We start from the raw sequence: 18,060 nt of genomic DNA on the forward strand, positions 1-18,060 counted from the left end.
ACCATATCATTATTCTTCCATTTAAGGATACTTTTTTTGCAATGAACATTTTGTAACTGAATTGCGATACTATATGGATAATACATACAATTTGAACAGAATAGCAAAAAGTTCAAGAATACACATTTCCAACAAAAGGTGGAATTATAATAAGTATGTAAACGTGCCCCCATTAATTAGCTTGACTGACATACACATGTCATATAGAGATATATAGGACTCACCAGAAAGGTGAAAGGAACAGATATTCAGGAGGTCGAAAGATTCTAAACTTTCAGCGTGTTAATCACAACAGTGCTTTGCCCACTCAAAGTGAATGGAGTGCATCAGTGCGTGCATTTCCTATAAATGGCTAGAAATACAAAAAGAAAGAGGCAAGGTCCACTTCTATATATCCACATTTATATCTATTTTATACATTCTTTTACAGTATAAACCAAATCTTTCTTTCTAGCGTCTTCTTGAAGGGAAAACAATGAGGGGGGTCTGTGTGGCGGTGCTGTCCTCTGGGCCGGGGGGGGGTCTGTGTGGCGGTGCTGTCCTCTGGGCCGGGGGGGGGGGTCTGTGTGGCGGTGCTGTCCTCTGGGCCGGGGGTCTGTGTGGCGGTGCTGTCCTCTGGGCCGGGGGGGGGGGGGGTCTGTGTGGCGGTGCTGTCCTCTGGGCCGGGGGGGGGGGGGGGGGGTCTGTGTGGCGGTGCTGTCCTCTGGGCCGGGGGGGGGGGGTCTGTGTGGCGGTGCTGTCCTCTGGGCCGGGGGTCTGTGTGGCGGTGCCGTCCTCTGGGCCGGGGGTCTGTGTGGCGGTGCTGTCCTCTGGGCCAGGGGGGGGGGGGTCTGTGTGGCGGTGCTGTCCTCTGGGCCGGGGGTCTGTGTGGCGGTGCTGTCCTCTGGGCCGGGGGTCTGTGTGGCGGTGCTGTCCTCTGGGCCGGGGGTCTGTGTGGCGGTGCTGTCCTCTGGGCCGGGGGTCTGTGTGGCGGTGCTGTCCTCTGGGCCGGAGGTCTGTGTGGCGGTGCCGTCCTCTGGGCCTCCGGCCTCCTTTCTAATCCAGGTTCTTCTCAAATGTTGCCATGATGTCACTCTGCATAGTCATGTCAATACCAGACATCTGTGCGGGGGAGAAAAGGACAGGATGATTCCGACAGGATAAGTGCGACCGTACCAGGACCAGGAATATGAAACGTGGCACTGTGGCATCAAGAACAAAAAAGGTCTACTCACAGCCTCTCTCCTGCGGCGCTCTTGCTCTCTCTTACGGGCCATCTCTCTGTCCTTATCCACATACACTTGCGTCACGAGAGACGGTGGTGGCGGAGATTGGGGTCTCTGCTGTTCCAGATCCTTGGGAGCCTCGGAGGTGGCCTCTGCACAAAGACTTTCTGGCGACTCCGGCTCCTCTATACTGAGGTGGGAAATCTTCTCCACTGTGTGAGGCGCTGGTTGGCTGACAAAAGGAGATTTGACCCAAATTAGAGGCTGCTTTCTTTTGACAGCAGCAGACAAAACTATCAAGAGTGAAATTCTACTACTTACAGACTAGACTACCGTACTTTAAAGCAGACGTGTATTTCAGTACGTGGTCAAAACTATGGAATTCTCTACAGAATGATTTAAAGAGTTGTACAAATACCTTTCAGTTCAAGAAAATGTACGTATAAAGAAATAACATTTAGACTTTATGAAGTTGAGAGGTAATAGCTTTCCCAATGACTATTTTCATTTTATATATATATATTTTTTTTATTTATGTTATTGTAAGTATTGCTTGTTAAATATGTGTAATTGACAGACCATCTATTTCTATTGTTTATTTATTTATTGTTATGAGTAAGGGGGCAGGCAAAAAATATTTTCTTCTCCCTGCTCCTTTTCACCCATGGAATGTGTAGGAAAGCCCTGCTAATAAGACTACTTTGTTCTGTACTGACCCTTTAAGAGTTCCTCCCCTTTAATGTGAGCGAGCTGGTCTCAGTGTTATTGTCTGACGACTACTTTGTTCTGTACCGGTCCTCTAAGAGTTCCTCCCCTTTAACGTGAGCGAGCCGGTCTCAGTGTTATTGTCTGACGACTACTTTGTTCTGTACTGGTCCTCTAAGAGTTCCTCCCCTTTAATGTGAGCGAGCCGGTCTCAGTGTTACCGTCTAACGACGTGCTGTAGTAGTTTACCCTGTCCCCATGGGATAACGTGTGCGTCAATGAACGTGAGTACTGTACCTGCGTTTAGTTCGTTCATTCAGTTTACTCTGTACTTAGTGCGTCCCCACTGATCCATTCCTGTTGACGTCATTCCCCCCGTTACTGAAACACTGCGCCGTTAGCTTAGCTACACGTTAGCCAACTTACGTTGCCCCTTCTATGATATGCTGCTGCGTTGCGTGGCTAGCTTAGACGCACGTTAGCTAGCCTAAGCTATAACTATAACTCAGTCATTACCCCTAGTGAACTGAATGTATCTTACACCTGGTTTACAGTCCACCTACCTATACTGTTTACATGCACTGAAGGAGTAATTCCCTACATAGGTTATGTAGGTTATGTATATTAACTCTGGTTAAGTGAATGCTCTAGTTACTATTTGCATTATACTACTAATGGATATTCTTGTTTATGTACATCACTACTGTGTTATTAATGTATACTGTATTGTATTCCTCTGTAGACAACCACACCTGGAAATCTATCAAATAACAACCAGTAACTGCAGCACGCCTCTGTGTAATTCTTTAACGGGTGTTACAACCCCATAGTGTCCGCCAGTTCCATCAAACGCACCCTGTGGAGGCCCTAGCCCTCCGTTTCATGGTCCTTCGAGCCGGATGGAGCTCCTTCAAGACGCTATGGCAGACCAGGACATCACAGAGACCACCGCTCACCCGCAGAGAGAGCGCCACCTACCAAGCCACCTACGTGACTTCGAAGTGGGATACGAACCTCAACCCAGTACTCAACTCAGTACCCAACCCAGTACTCAACTCAGTACCCAACCTAGCGCTCAACCTAACACCCCGCCTAGTACTCAACCCAGTACTCAACTCGGTACTCAACCCAGTACTCAATCCAGTACTCAATCCAGTACTCAACCCAGTACTCAACCTAGTACTCAATCCAGTACTCAACTCAGTACTCAACCCAGTACTCAATCCAGTACTCAAGCCAGTACTCAATCCAGTACTCAAGCCAGTACTCAAGCCAGTACTCAACCCAGTACTCAACTCCGTACTCAACCACAAGATGAACCGCCAAAGGCCCTATCCCACGCATCACGGCGCCGGGATATCGAGACGAGGAACCCATCTACGAGGAGCGAGCGGTCAGGCGTTGGCTCCCATCGTTCATACCCGGCGAGCGAGGCAAGGGGCCCGTCCGAAGGTAGTAGGCCCTCACATCAGCCAAATCATAGATCCACCATAAGGTCAGGTGCCTGCTCCCATCGCTCATGCCCGGCGAATGAGGCAAGGGACCCGTCCGAAGGTAGTAGGTCCTCATACCGGTCAATTCCTAGACCCACCATAAGGTCAGGCGTTGGTCCCCATCGTTCATCCGGGAGCGTACACACACAACATGCTCGCTCACCAGTCCAGGAAGCTATCCTCCAGGAGCACATCCACTCCCTGGAGCTCGAGGAGCTACAGCGCCAGGTAGAAGAAGACGGCAACGCCGACCTGGAGTGCCAACGCTTACAGCGCATACAGCAGGAAGCACAAGATGCAAGAGAAGCTATCGCTACACGCCTCGACAGGCAGAGGCGGCTTAAGAAGAAGGAGCAGGAACTTCAATTAGCCAAAATTGTCACCTCACTTCTTCAAGAGTCCGAGACGGGACCACGTAGCGGTGCATCGTCCCCCCGGGTCCTCTACTCCCTACCAGCGATGCACGCCCCACCTGCCAACGCTCCCGCAGGCTCACCGCATCAACCCATCTCTCACCTACACCCTGCACCCCCTCTTGTGCCCGCAGCAGTATCTGAGCCGACCTATCCACCACCTGGACTACAGCACCACGTAGCGGCACCTGTGCCTCTAGCACTCCCTACTATACCACAGAACATGCATTCCCCGCCGGCTAACCCAGCCGCCATCACCCCAGTGATGCACCATCCAGCACAGGCGACGTCTCGCTCTGCCGCTCCCCCTGTGTCATGGTACCCAGCTCCTAACATGCCTGGTCCAATTGAGCAACCTACGACCTCACACGAACCTTCTGTAGCTACACACAGTACCCAGAGTCCTACCTACGGTGCGACCATCTCTACTGCAGCCCCACCATACCAGAACGCGAGTCCTGCTGCACCTCACATGGCTCTTACCCCGCCACAGGTTATATCGGGGCATTTACAGCACCCAGGATCAGAGATGCTGATTACCTCTCCCTACGGCATCCCACAGCCGATGCTGCCAGTCTTTGAACGTGACCGCGAAAGTGACTTTGCCCTACTCAAGATAGCCTTGGATAACTTGATGGGTAGTACCGGGCACCTGTCTGAACAGTATAAGTACCAGGTGCTCCTCGGCCACTTGAAACTCCCCAGTGCTCTCCACCTGGCCAGAGCCTACATGTATGACCCTCGACCGTATACCGCTGCATTGCAAGCCCTGCAAGACAAGTACGGCCAACCCAGACAGCTCGTCCAATCAGAGTTAGGCGCCATTCTCAACTCACCTCCCATCAAGTTCGGTGACACTGAAGCCTTCGACTCCTTCGCCCTGTCCATCCAGTCTCTGGTGGGCATGCTCGGGACACTTGAAGGTCAAAACGGGTACGAGTTGAGATGCGGATCCCACGTCGACCGGCTCCTGAGCAAGATGCCCCCTTCAGTCAGGGACGGATTCATCGAATACTGCCTCAGCCGCGGCATTCTCCGGACAGGGTCAGACCTGACATACACCCTGCCCGACCTGGCAGCCTGGCTCCAGATGAAGTCACAGGCTAAGCGCCTCTCAAGTCGAGCCGCAGCGCTCTATCAGTGCGACGCACCCAAGCCAACCAAGCAAGACCAACGTGTCACCCACTATAAGGAGAAGACCACAACCATCCTCCTCAATGCTGGGGAAGTCGCTAGTACCCCAGAGCCTACTCGCTACAAAACCCCTTTCAAGTCCAAACCATATTGCCCCTATTGTGACAACAAGGAGCACTTCTTGAATGCTTGTGACGACTTCAAGACGCTATCTACCAGCCAGGCCGTGAAGTGGATCAGAGAGGAGAAACGGTGCTGGAAGTGTGGCCGCAAACACTCTGCCGAAGCATGTACTCTGACGCGCCCATGCAATACATGCAAAGAACAGCACCTTACCATTCTGCACGACTCCATACAGCAGGGTGAAACCACAGTCTGTATGGTCACTACACCACCCACTAAGGTATACCTCGACCGGCCCAACCGTCCACAACAGGTTATGTTAAAGGTCATCAAGGTCATCTTGAGGAACGGGGACCAAGCCCTGGAGACCTACGCCGTGTTGGACGACGGCTCTGAACGAAGTATCGTTCTGCCTCAAGCCGTGCGGCGGCTGAACCTAACCAGAACGCCAGAGACTCTCCATCTACAAACCGTCCAGCAGAATGTCTAACAGCTCCAGGGCAGCTCCGTCTCCTTCGACGTTTCTCCATGGTGCACGCCTTCCCAGAAGTATCGGATCCACCAGGCCTTCACCGCCGAAGGCCTCAGCCTGGCCGAACACTCTTATCCTGTGGCCGCACTACAGAAACGCTACAAGCACCTCCACGGCCTGCCCCTACCACCAGTCGACCATGCCCAGCCACTACTCCTGATTGGTTCAGATATGCCACACCTTCTGACCCCAGTACAGCCTGTACGCGCAGGCCCACCAGGCGGCCCCGTCGGTATTTGCACCCGACTAGGTTGGTCACTCCAGGGCCCTACAAACCTTGCCCAGACTACATCTTCTTCACAGTGCCTCCACACTGCCACTGCCTCTCCAGCCACAGAGCTCTTCAGGAATGTCGAGCGCCTCTGGCAAGTCGACTCTCCCTTACATCAGCACGAAGGCAGTCACCCGCTCCAAGCAAGATCAGCAAGCCATGGTCGCGCTCCAAGCACTCACTACCAGGGTCAAGGTCGACGGAGTCCAGCGCTACGCTACTCCCCTGCTTCGGCAAGCAAATGCTACCCCACTACATGTCCCTAAGGAAGCTGTGCTGCCATGCCTCCGCAGCATAGAGAGAAGACTTACCAAGGACCCCAAACGAGCCGAGGTCTACTGTAATGAGATACGGAAACTGGAGAAGGCTGGTTACGTGGCAAGGATAACCCCGGCAGAAGCTGACCAGTCTGCAGAATCCTACTACATCCCGCACCATATGGTGACCCACAACAGTAAGGACAGGATCGTTTTTAACTGTTCATTCCAGTACCAAGGCCTGTCCCTAAATGACCTTCTGCTTCCTGGACCTACACTCGGGCCAACCCTGCTCGGTGTCCTCCTCAGGTTTCGTCAGCATGCCGTGGCAGTCAGTGGCGACATCAAAGGTATGTTTCACCAGATCCGCCTGCTGCCTACCGACAAGCCAGTGCTGCGCTTCATCTGGAGGAACATGGAGAGGGAGAAGGAGCCGGATATCTATGAGTGGCAGGTACTTCCATTCGGGACAACCTGTAGCCCCTGCTGTGCCATTTACGCCCTCCAGCAACACATCCAAAACGACACAGAGGGCAATTCCAACTTGATAAAGACAGTCGAGCAGTCCTTCTATGTCGACAACTGTCTGCATAGCACACACTCCGCCGAAGAGGCCAAGCGTCTCGTCGATGAACTCCGCCATCACCTACAGACGGGAGGGTTCGAGGTCCGCCAGTGGGCAAGCAACGTGCCTATGGTCATCGAGCACCTTCCGCCCGAAGCCCGCTCCGAAAGCAGCGAACTGTGGCTCTCCAAGAGTAGTAGTGATCTTCAGGAGCCTACACTGGGCCTACGCTGGAACTGCCTCAATGACTCCCTGGGCTATAAGCATCGCCCTGTGGAGACCTCAGCACCTACCATGAGGAACCTCTACAGAGTACTTGCCTGCCAGTACGACCCCCTTGGCTACATTGTACCTTTCACCACAAGAGCCAAGGTCATCATACAAGACCTTTGGAAGGAGGAGGTCGGCTGGGACGACCCAATCCGACCCCAAAGCCTGCTCGACAGATGGCGCACCTGGGAGCAAGAGATCCCTCACCTCATACACCTGGAGTTCCACCGAGCCTACGCTCCACCACATGCGAACACCTCTACTTCGACCAGGGACCTCCACATCTTCTGTGACGCGTCCGAGCGTGCATACGGCTCTGTCGCCTACATGCGGACCATGGATGACCAACAGCAAGTCCACATTTCCTTTGTGCTCGCTAGGTCTCGGGTGGCCCCCAGGAAGCAGCTGTCGATGCCCCGACTCGAGCTGAGCGCTGCCCTCACAGGTGCCCAGCTTAATGATGTACTTCAAGCCGAGCTCACCATCCCCATCCAACGGGTCGTCTTGTGGTCGGATTCCACCACAGTTCTCCATTGGATCAAGTCAGAGTCCTGTAGATATAAGGTCTTCGTGGGCACACGAGTTGCGGAAATCCAGAACCTGACCGAGCCCGATAACTGGAGATACGTGAACTCTGCCTCAAACCCAGCAGACGACATCACTCGGGGCCTAACCTTGGAGGAACTGGTACGACCACATCGATGGCACAAAGGTCCAGAGTTCCTCTACCTACCTGAAGACCAGTGGCCTACTATGCCCTCTGCTCATCCCGAGTCCGACGGCCACGAGATGAAGAAGTCTGCCATAATCTGTCATGTAACCACCTCTCCCAGTCCTCTGCTCCCTGCCGTTGAAGACTTCACTTCATGGAAGGACCTCGTCCAAGCAACAGCCAGGTCCCTTCACGGTGCGGCTGACGCCCAGACTACAGATCAGCCCTACGAAGCAGCTGACGTCCTCAATGCCGAGAAGGTCCTCCTTACACGAGCCCAGCTGGACTCATTCCCCGAGGAGATCAAGGCCCTCCAGTCTGACCGACCTCTTCCCTCAGACAGTCGTTTGAGCTCCCTATCTCCGGAGTACGACAAGGCTACAGGTCTCCTCAGAGTAGGCGGTAGGCTGCGCAGAGCCGAGAATTTGGGGATGGATGCCATTCACCCAATCGTCTTGGACCCACATCACCCCCTGACAAGGCTGATCATCCAAGACTATGATCAAACTCTTCTCCACCCCGGGCCTGAGAGGGTATTCGCTGATCTTCGATCCCGATTCTGGGTTCTACGAGGAAGAGAAGCAATCCGCAAGCATCAACACACCTGCCGAGAATGTCATCTGTGGCGAGCAAAGCCCGACATGCCTAAAATGGCCGACCTTCCGCCCTGTCGCCTGCGTCTCTACAAGCCCCCATTCTATTCTACAGGAGTAGACTGTTTCGGGCCATTTCACATCAAGATAGGGCGCCGGAATGAGAAGAGGTGGGGGATCGTCTACAAGTGTATGACTACACGCTGCATACACCTTGACCTCCTAGAAAGCCTGGACTCTGACGCCTTCTTGATGTCCCTGAGGCGTTTCATCTCACGCCGCGGCACACCTTTCGAGCTCCTCAGCGATAATGGCACAAACTTTGTCGGAGGAAACAGAGAGCTGCAGGAAGCCTTTGCCGAGATGGAACCCAGACTGAAGGAACAGTTAGCTAAGCAGAAGATTACGTTCCGCTTCAACCCGCCGAGCGCACCGCACTTTGGTGGAACTTGGGAGAGGGAGGTGAAGTCGGTGAAGACTGCCCTCAGAGTCATCCTGAAAGATCAGATAGTGTCTGAGACCGTCCTCCACACAGTCCTCATCGAAGTGGAGGGCATCATGAATGCAAAGCCATTGGGCTACCTCTCCTCGGACGTTGCAGACCCTGATCCCGTTACCCCGAACCTCCTCATCATGGGACGCCGTGACTCGTCTCTACCTCAAGCAGTTTACGACTCCAGTGACCTCCTTGGGAAACGTCGCTGGAGGCATAGTCAAGTGCTGGCCGACCACTTCTGGTCTGCATTCATTCGCCACTACTTACCGGGTCTACAGGAGAGGCAGAAGTGGAGGAAGGACGGCAAGGAACTGTCACTAGGCCAGGTGGCCCTAATCGTTGACCCACAGCTCCCTCGGGCACTCTGGCCTGTCGGGAAGGTCACTCAGACATACCCTGGAGCTGACGGGCGCATCCGCACCGCCGCTGTCCAAGTGAAGGACCGAACATACCTGCGCCCTGTGTCCCGGTTGGTGCAGCTCCCGAGCCTCCCGGATACCGAGGACCCCAGAGACTTTCCCGTTTTAGTTCAAAAGGTCTAAGTAGACTTTTGGGTGCGGCTGTGTAGGAAAGCCCTGCTAATAAGACTACTTTGTTCTGTACCGACCCTTTAAGAGTTTCTCCCCTTTAATGTGAGCGAGCTGGTCTCAGTGTTATTGTCTGACGACTACTTTGTTCTGTACCGGTCCTCTAAGAGTTCCTCCCCTTTAACGTGAGCGAGCCGGTCTCAGTGTTATTGTCTGACGACTACTTTGTTCTGTACTGGTCCTCTAAGAGTTCCTCCCCTTTAACGTGAGCGAGCCGGTCTCAGTGTTACCGTCTAACGACGTGCTGTAGTAGTTTACCCTGTCCCCATGGGATAACGTGTGCGTCAATGAACGTGAGTACTGTACCTGCGTTTAGTTCGTTCATTCAGTTTACTCTGTACTTAGTGCGTCCCCACTGATCCATTCCTGTTGACGTCATTCCCCCCGTTACTGAAACACTGCGCCGTTAGCTTAGCTACACGTTAGCCAACTTACGTTGCCCCTTCTATGATATGCTGCTGCGTTGCGTGGCTAGCTTAGACGCACGTTAGCTAGCCTAAGCTATAACTATAACTCAGTCATTACCCCTAGTGAACTGAATGTATCTTACACCTGGTTTACAGTCCACCTACCTATACTGTTTACATGCACTGAAGGAGTAATTCCCTACATAGGTTATGTAGGTTATGTATATTAACTCTGGTTAAGTGAATGCTCTAGTTACTATTTGCATTATACTACTAATGGATATTCTTGTTTATGTACATCACTACTGTGTTATTAATGTATACTGTATTGTATTCCTCTGTAGACAACCACACCTGGAAATCTATCAAATAACAACCAGTAACTGCAGCACGCCTCTGTGTAATTCTTTAACAGGTGTTACAACCCCATAGTGTCCGCCAGTTCCATCAAACGCACCCTGTGGAGGCCCTAGCCCTCCGTTTCAGAATGTATAAATTAGGAGGTGCTTTTTATTATGCTGTGGTGCTTTTATGGAGCTGTGCATTGCCATGAACGGAACAAATTAAAATGACATGAAATGAAATAATCGGCATCCTTTCATTAACAATGAATTGTGAAAACACACACACACACACAAGTAAAGCTGGCTTTATGATTGTTCAGGGTCTAAAGTTCGGACCGTTTAGTCCGAATAACCATTAAGTCTGATAACTGTTGCTGAAATCAACTTGGGACTGTTTAAGAAGGTTGGAAGCTATTCAAATATTGTAGTTTGAGGTTGATTAATGAATTGAATCAACATCAGAATCCAGAATGCATATCAGGCCACGTCTCTCTGGGAATAGCCTACCTGTTCTTCTCTGGAGTCTCTCTCACCCTGCCCACTTCCAACTGCAATTTCAGTGCCTTTTCACGTTCTTCCTTTTCCATGGCCACTTTACGGAAGCGCTGGAAGATCTCCTTTGACAACTTGATAGAAGTGGTGGTGGCGACTGTACTCTTTTTCATGATGCAGGCCCAAGAGTATGCATTCTTCAAGACGATATCCTGAAAAAAAAAGACAAAATCACAAAGATGCCAAATTGCAGCCAATTTGTCCATTTGAGAAGGACTATAGAAACATGTGTGTATGCATAAACATTTAGGTATATACAGAAACATGTTGGTGTATTCAGAAACATTTTGGTATATACAGAAACATTTAGGTATATACAGAAACATGTTGGTGTATTCAGAAACATTTGGGTATATACAGAAACATTTAGGTATATACAGAAACATGTTGGTGTATTCAGAAACATTTTGGTATATACAGAAACATTCTGGTATATACAGTAAAACTTGCAATTAAAAGTCAACCTTTTTGGGAACTTGGGATTTTCCAACTTGAGTGGATGTGTTGGTTGCGTCCGTGGCGCTGCAGTCAAGCACAGCCTCGGAGAATTTGGGATCTAGGGTGAATGAAAAAATCCATAAAGGTAATCTGCAAGCATAAATGAAAACATTAACTGCATTTGAGTCGGGCTCCTCTGGTATCTCACCAGGTTCTCTCTCCTCCTTCACACAGTGTGTTGGACTGTCCTGCAGAGGAGACAACAGCGGGCACTGCTGAAAGGCCAAAGTTCAATTCAGTATTAATGATCTTCAGGCTGACACTTGGTCATCGAGCAGTATTATACATTTGATGTGATTAAAATTCACCGGCACCAATATCCAAATGGAGACATAAACAATCAAGACACAAAGTCTGACAGGTAGAACTTCTAAAGAACGTCAATGTAGCCTTCGTTTTGGGGACCCGTTTTCAAAAGAACGCAAGTTATCCAGTGTGCAACCCAGCCAGCCAACGCCTGTGGTACTACCTCAACTCTTTCACGACCACACTACAAAGGGTTAACCCTTTTACTACCACACTACAGACGGTTAACAGTCTGTTGTGTGGTAGTAAAAGGTTAACCTTCTGTAGTGTGGTAGTAAAAGGGTTAAAAAGACTCATTGACTTTTCTGCCACCTGGGCGCACAGTTAGAAAATAAAGCAGCAGGGCGGCTAAGTGGCGCAGTGGGCAAGGCGCTCGCCACTAGTGCAGGAGATGCTGGGTTCGAGCCAAGCTCTCAGCATTGCTACCAGCTTGGCTGGTCGTTCATACTAACACAATTGGCAGTGTTAGGGGTGGGAAAGCTGGTGGGTGGGTCCTGGTCGTTGTAAACAGCGACTCCTACAGTTCGGTCGGGGCGCCTGCTCAGCGAGGAAAGGATCTAAGGGGGGTAGTGTGATCCTTCCACACGTTACACCCTCTCAGAGAGAGTCCGCGCTGCCAGGTGAAAAGAAGCGGTTGATTGGCTACACGTGTTGGAGGAAGCATGTGATAGCCTCCACTCTCCCAGACCGACCGTAGGGGCGTGAATACCAAACCAAGCCGCATTTCTCGGAGACACTCTCTGATTGGCCGACGCCTGTTTCTACACTGGTTAAGCTTAGGCACTCTTCGAAGTTGGTTAAGGTTAGAGTTTGTCTTAGAGCGTGATGGCAAGTTCTTTCGACGGTTAAGCTTAGGCACTCTTTCGAAGTTGGTTAAGGTTAGAGTTTGTCTTAGAGCATGGCGATAGAACGGCAGGTAGTTTGCAGGCTGTTTGACGTGGAAATGGGCAAAGACACAGCTCGTCACGGACTGGCCAAACGTGTCAGTGGCCTATCAGAGAGCGTCAGTCAGTGCCAATCAGAGAGCGACTCCGAGAAATGCGGCTTGGTTTGGTATACACGCACCGTAGGGGGTAGGTGCGCAGCGACCAGGAAGGGGATTGGGAATTGGCATAACGACTAACATTGGGATGGGAGGGAAAAAAACAGAGGCGGGGGCAGTGTGACTGGCTGCCTCCACATGTATCGGAGGGGACATGTGATGGGCTTCTATCCTCCCTACGACCGGCCAGTGGGGGGCACATGCAAGCAATGATCAGGACAGGGGAGGGAGAATTGGCACGAGAGGAAAAAAATTGGGATGGGAGAAAAACAGAAAGAGAAAAAGTAGGTAAAAAAAAATGAAAATAAAGCAGCACTTAAAAAGGTAGAATCTGTAATGTTGTCAAACAGCAACCTCTAGGCAAAAGAGCTGTGCTTGGCATCGTGCTTTGTTTAAATTTGTTGTGCGGGTTGGATTTCAGTGAGTATAGGGGAGGGGTTGCTACTGCTCGCCACACCTCAGGCTCTGCCAAAAAGAGGTCTGGAGAAATTTACAGTATAATAACGTTTACTGACGAGTAGCTGGTTGGTTGAAAGCTCCTTTATGATCCCTTTCCATCTTACATAAATTTACTTTTAAGGTCCAATCCAGAGTCAACGGTCCAATCGGTGCTTAAAAGGTAATATTGCATGTTTGAAAATGGCGAGATTACTTGACGAGTAATTAATAACTCACTCACGTAGTCACTGCTCACACAGTGAAGACACACTGTTCCACAGAATCAACTGAAAGCTCTATAAAAATTTAGCAGTGGCACTGTTACACAAGGAGGCAGTGTTGTAGTCTAGTCACTAAATCTCAAGTTCCCAGTGTTAAGAGTCCGAGTCACCAAAGAAGAGCCCGAGTCGAGTCGCCATTACCCTAGTCCGAGTCCAAGTCATCAAGGTTGAGTCCACTCCACTCTGGCAGTCAAAGAGCTGACATACAAAAGATCTACATTAACTCATTCAGCGCCAGGGATTAGCCTTGTCCCGTTCTAGCTATGCCACGCTTTAAAGATAGGGGTGCGTCACCTTGTTTGTAGAGCTATATCTATATTCTATATTATAGCTATGGAGACAATACTATGGTCATTTGACAGTGACTTTCTTCCGTCGAACATGCAAAAAAGAGATATTCCGTGGTGAATATTGTATAGTTTAGGAGTAGGGGTGTAACGATTCAACCTCACAACGATTCGATTACGATTCTTCAGGCAACGATTCAATGCATCATGAAATCTCTTCATTTGACCACGATTCGATTAGATACATTTTCCATCAGTTAATTCCCCAAAAAAATTTGAATACACAAATGTGGCTGGGGGAACTGATTCACTCAATAAGGTCAATAAAAACAATACACAAAAAAAAAATTATTTTGATTAATTTAGATTATAATCTATTCTAACATATTCAAATCGATGCATCGAATCGAACACATTAGAATCGATGCATTTCGATTCATCGTTACACCCCTATTTAGGAGTGATCCGGGATAATTCCTGAAAAGCTGAGTTATAGGGCGCTACGTGAATTCTACTATAAGCGTTGGCGTTTCTTGCCTGGACACGCTACTATTTCCAAATCAAATGTATATAATAGGTAAATGCATGAAAGGGGGGGGGTTATGCTTTGATGGCCAGTAACGGCATTCGTATTGAACACCACACACGCTGATCAGCTGGATCGATATGAAAACATTGTACGATCAAGCTGGAATTGACGTCAGATAGTCCTTACCTTTGATCGGGGATATTGCAAAAAGAATATTCCAATTGTTTGATCGCGATTTCCAGTATTGGTGTCCATCTGGTCCACGACATAATCCGGCACATGCATAGTGTGTCTTGAACACGTTTCAATGTGATCGAGTGAACCTCTAGGCTTCCCTGGGCCCCGTTCCCCGTACCTGGCTAACTGAGTTAGCCGGATAATTTTCAGCATAGCTTGACTTAAGCCAGACCTTTCCGTTCCCCGAAGTCGGATTTTCTAAATCACCATGGTAACAGATCAGAAAGTTTGAACCTGGTCGAGGGCAGGGTTTAGTTCAGTTAGCTGGATAACCTGCATGGCCACGCCCTCGCAAAGAAATGCCAGCTCGCTTCCTGAAATATTTCTCACAGTCTAGATCCCATACTATTCTGAATTATGTTTTTGTGCTTCGTTTTCCTAGAGGGGGCTTTTGAAATGTATAATAATAGAACTAAATGCTGATAATAAATCATATTCAAGATTTACTTTGTCCTAAATAAAATAATGCACGTCATATACGGCGCTCGGAGTCGCGATACACGCTGCATGTGGTTATTTTAATAACGGCGCATTGCAAATGTGAATCCCGCGGGGATATTTTTAATGAATAATCAGCCGTTTGGCTCTGATTAGTTTCATATATTCTCCGCTGTAGATTTGCTTAACGGAGCGCCCGGATTGTGTTTCATTCAAGCATAAAATTGAAGTGTCTATGCGTGGATTGTGGTCTTTGTGGATTATGAATTACGAGGAATCTGAGGATTGTTGAATTGTATCATCACTCACACGTTATTGTGATATTGTAACTGGGATTAAAATGTCTGATGAGATGCGCTGTTTGACGGATTTGAGCAATTGAATGAGCCGTTGACGTCACATTAATGCATTTGAGAATAAAGAGATGGATATATAATGGATATATTTTGTCTGGCACAGTGGTGTAATGGTTAGTGCTCATTCCTGTCAAGTGGAGGCCGACCCGAGTTCGAAACCCCACGTTTCTAATATGATTTTTTTTTGGAATATAATATTAATGACTATACGCAAAAGTAGCCTAGTTTTAAGTAAAAATATTATAAATCTACATGCATTGATGATGTCATTCTTTATATAGCTCTCAAAGTGCACCAAATTGAAGCATTTACATCGCAAAAAGAAAAGAAAAAAATTAGAAAAAGGGGGGCTTCGAACGCGGGTCGTCCGCATGAGAGGTATAAGGACTAACCATTACACCACGGTGCCAGATAAATAAAATATCCATTATATATCCATTAATGGACAAGAGAGCCGTACGTCGGCCGTCTAATGAAGTTAGATTCACTGTTATCTGATGATGAACATGCGTCACTGGTATAAACCAAAGGTTAATCAATTCAATGCATATGGATTATGTCCGAAAAACAGATTAAAACCTGATTAATAGTGAAACTGTATAGCCGGCTCCAAGCCTCTCTGGTATTTCGGGGGTTGCGCCTTGAAAATTGTATTTATATATAAAGTACATGTTACCTAAGCCGAGCGCATACAGTGCAGATATCCTCATAAGCATCTATTAATTCTTATCAATTAGATACTCTTTGGGCTTGTTTTTATCCTTATTCTGAAAGAGTTGAACTAATTATTTTCGCTAGCAAGATCTCATTTGATTATTCATTCCATAAGCCTACTGCCAGCAGCCACGTTTAAAGAAATATAATCTGATTGATTGGGGTAATGAGGGACTTAAAATTAGCCTATAGATTATGCATTTTACTTGTCGGCGAGGCTATTGAGCCGTACTGCATTGTACCCATTCTGCAATCTGTTAATAAAGTTTTAAATCAATCAATCAATCAATGCCGTTAGAAAATCAGGATTTCTGCGATCGACACCTGCTGTCTTTTCATCTGAGGCGGCCGCGCGCAATTATCCTGAGTCTCAAGTCTGGTTTGAATGAACGAGACTGAATCAGCGTTCGAGGAACAGGAAAATCCCGGATTCAAACATCGGGTTAATTGAATCTGGATAATGGGACTCTTGATCAACTTAGTTGAACCAGGTACGGGGAATAGGGCCCTGGACTAAAAATCTCTGCCCGGTGGGATTTAAATGTGTAACACGGTCTCGAACAGGGTTTACTGCACTCTCGATACTGCCACCTAGCAGGATCTGGCCAGTACTGCAGGATCTGCAACATACAGGTCCGTGACATTAAATAGAATATTAAAATCGGAAAAAAGAAAAACGGACCAAATATCGAGTTTAGTCGTTGTTGGCGTTCAACGCATGGCGCCCAATAACGAGTAAACTCGTTGTTGGCGGGGAATGAGTTAAACAAATGACACAGCGGTCACCATTTCAAAAGGGAGTTTATTTACTTTGTGACACAATAGCCAAACAAATGCACTAGCCATCAATATCTCATGCCAAATGATTAGGGCATATTACAAAAAAATCTAAATAATAAATAACTGTATTTATCAATTAACAAGTCCGAGTCCGAATGCAGTCAATGCTCGAGTCCAAGTCCAAGTCATCAGTGCTCAAGTCCAAGTAGTCACAAGTCCTGAAAATCAGTCCTGGACTGGAGTACTACAACACTGCAAGGAGGACACATACCTTCGACATGGTGGCAGCTGGGTACAGAGAGACTCCACGGGCAGGAGACACAGGGGACAGAAGTGCAGGCAGACCTGTATTAAAGAAAAACACAACTCTGTGTGAGCAGACGGAGAAGAGCTAATGAAGAGGTCAGACAGACAGACATGCAGCCAGAGGTACAGCGACACGAGGAAGACAGTAGCAACACATCGATCTAAAAAAAAGCAGGCACGATCAACTGATGGGAGGAAACACAAAGCGGCGGGTGGATTGAACGCGACACACGAAGAGGAGTCATGCTTCAAGCTGTTGGGGAGGGGGGGGTCAGACGGTAGACGGCTTGACTTGTCCCTTACCTTCCTCTTCGACCACTTCCTGTGTTTGAGATGCTGAGGGACACTGTGCAGATGGGGGTGTTAGTGGAGATTGGGGCATTCGTGATGATGGGGGCATTAGTGGAGATGGGGGCGTAAATGGAGATGGGGGCGTTAGTAAAGATGGGGGCGTTAGTGGAGATGGGGGCGTGAGTGGAGATGGGGGCATTAGTGGAGATGGGGGTATTAGTATAGATGGGGGCGTTAGTGGAGATGGGGGCGTGAGTGGAGATGGGGGTATTAGTGGAGATGGGGGCGTTAGTGGAGATGGGGGCATTAGTATAGATGGGGGCGTTAGTGGAGATGGGGGTGCGAGTGAAGATGGGGGCATTAGTATAGATGGGGGCGTGAGTGGAGATGGGGGTGCGAGTGAAGATGGGGGCATTAGTATAGATGGGGGCGTGAGTGGAGATGGGGGTGCGAGTGGAGATGGGGGCATTAGTATAGATGGGGGCGTGAGTGGAGATGGGGGTGCGAGTGGAGATGGGGGCATTAGTATAGATGGGGGCGTGAGTGGAGATGGGGGTGCGAGTGGAGATGGGGGCATTAGTATAGATGGGGGCGTGAGTGGAGATGGGGGAGTTAGTGGAGATGGGGGCATTAGTATAGATGGGGGCGTGAGTGGAGATGGGAGAGTTAGTGGGCATGGGGCCTGAGATGAGGAGGGAGCTTCATTTGTGGTGAACACCGTGGGTGGTGTGGGGGGGCCGTCAGGAGTGAGGGAGAGATCAGGAACGAGGGAGACATTAGGAATCTCAAGGAGAGATTGTTGTTGTGGGGGCTGGCCGAGACGATCAGGGGTCGGGCTGTTGTTGAGAGGTAGTGGTGATGCTTTGGTACTAGGTCTTGAAGGCTGTTGAGGCTGTAA

General features: G+C 49.2%; 1 protein-coding gene across 1 annotated transcript in view; it reads right to left on the minus strand.

Moving 5' to 3' along the window:
* Positions 1 to 854: 854 nt before the first annotated feature.
* The window catches only part of brdt (bromodomain, testis-specific), an 84,802-nt gene continuing 67,596 nt past the window's right edge, over positions 855 to 18,060 (minus strand). The window contains exons 16-22 of the mRNA XM_084308388.1: positions 17,175 to 17,364; positions 16,837 to 16,910; positions 11,306 to 11,372; positions 11,124 to 11,215; positions 10,615 to 10,811; positions 1,215 to 1,437; positions 855 to 1,101 (exon numbers count right to left, since the gene is read on the minus strand). Of these exons, the coding sequence (XP_084164514.1) occupies positions 1,036 to 1,101; positions 1,215 to 1,437; positions 10,615 to 10,811; positions 11,124 to 11,215; positions 11,306 to 11,372; positions 16,837 to 16,910; positions 17,175 to 17,364 (909 nt within the window). The 3' untranslated portion in view covers positions 855 to 1,035. The remainder of the gene's footprint in view (positions 1,102 to 1,214; positions 1,438 to 10,614; positions 10,812 to 11,123; positions 11,216 to 11,305; positions 11,373 to 16,836; positions 16,911 to 17,174; positions 17,365 to 18,060) is intronic.

The sequence above is a fragment of the Notolepis coatsorum genome (genome assembly GCF_963971535.1).
Source record: "Notolepis coatsorum genome assembly, chromosome: 2".
NCBI classification, from domain to species: Eukaryota; Metazoa; Chordata; class Actinopteri; order Aulopiformes; family Paralepididae; genus Notolepis; species Notolepis coatsorum.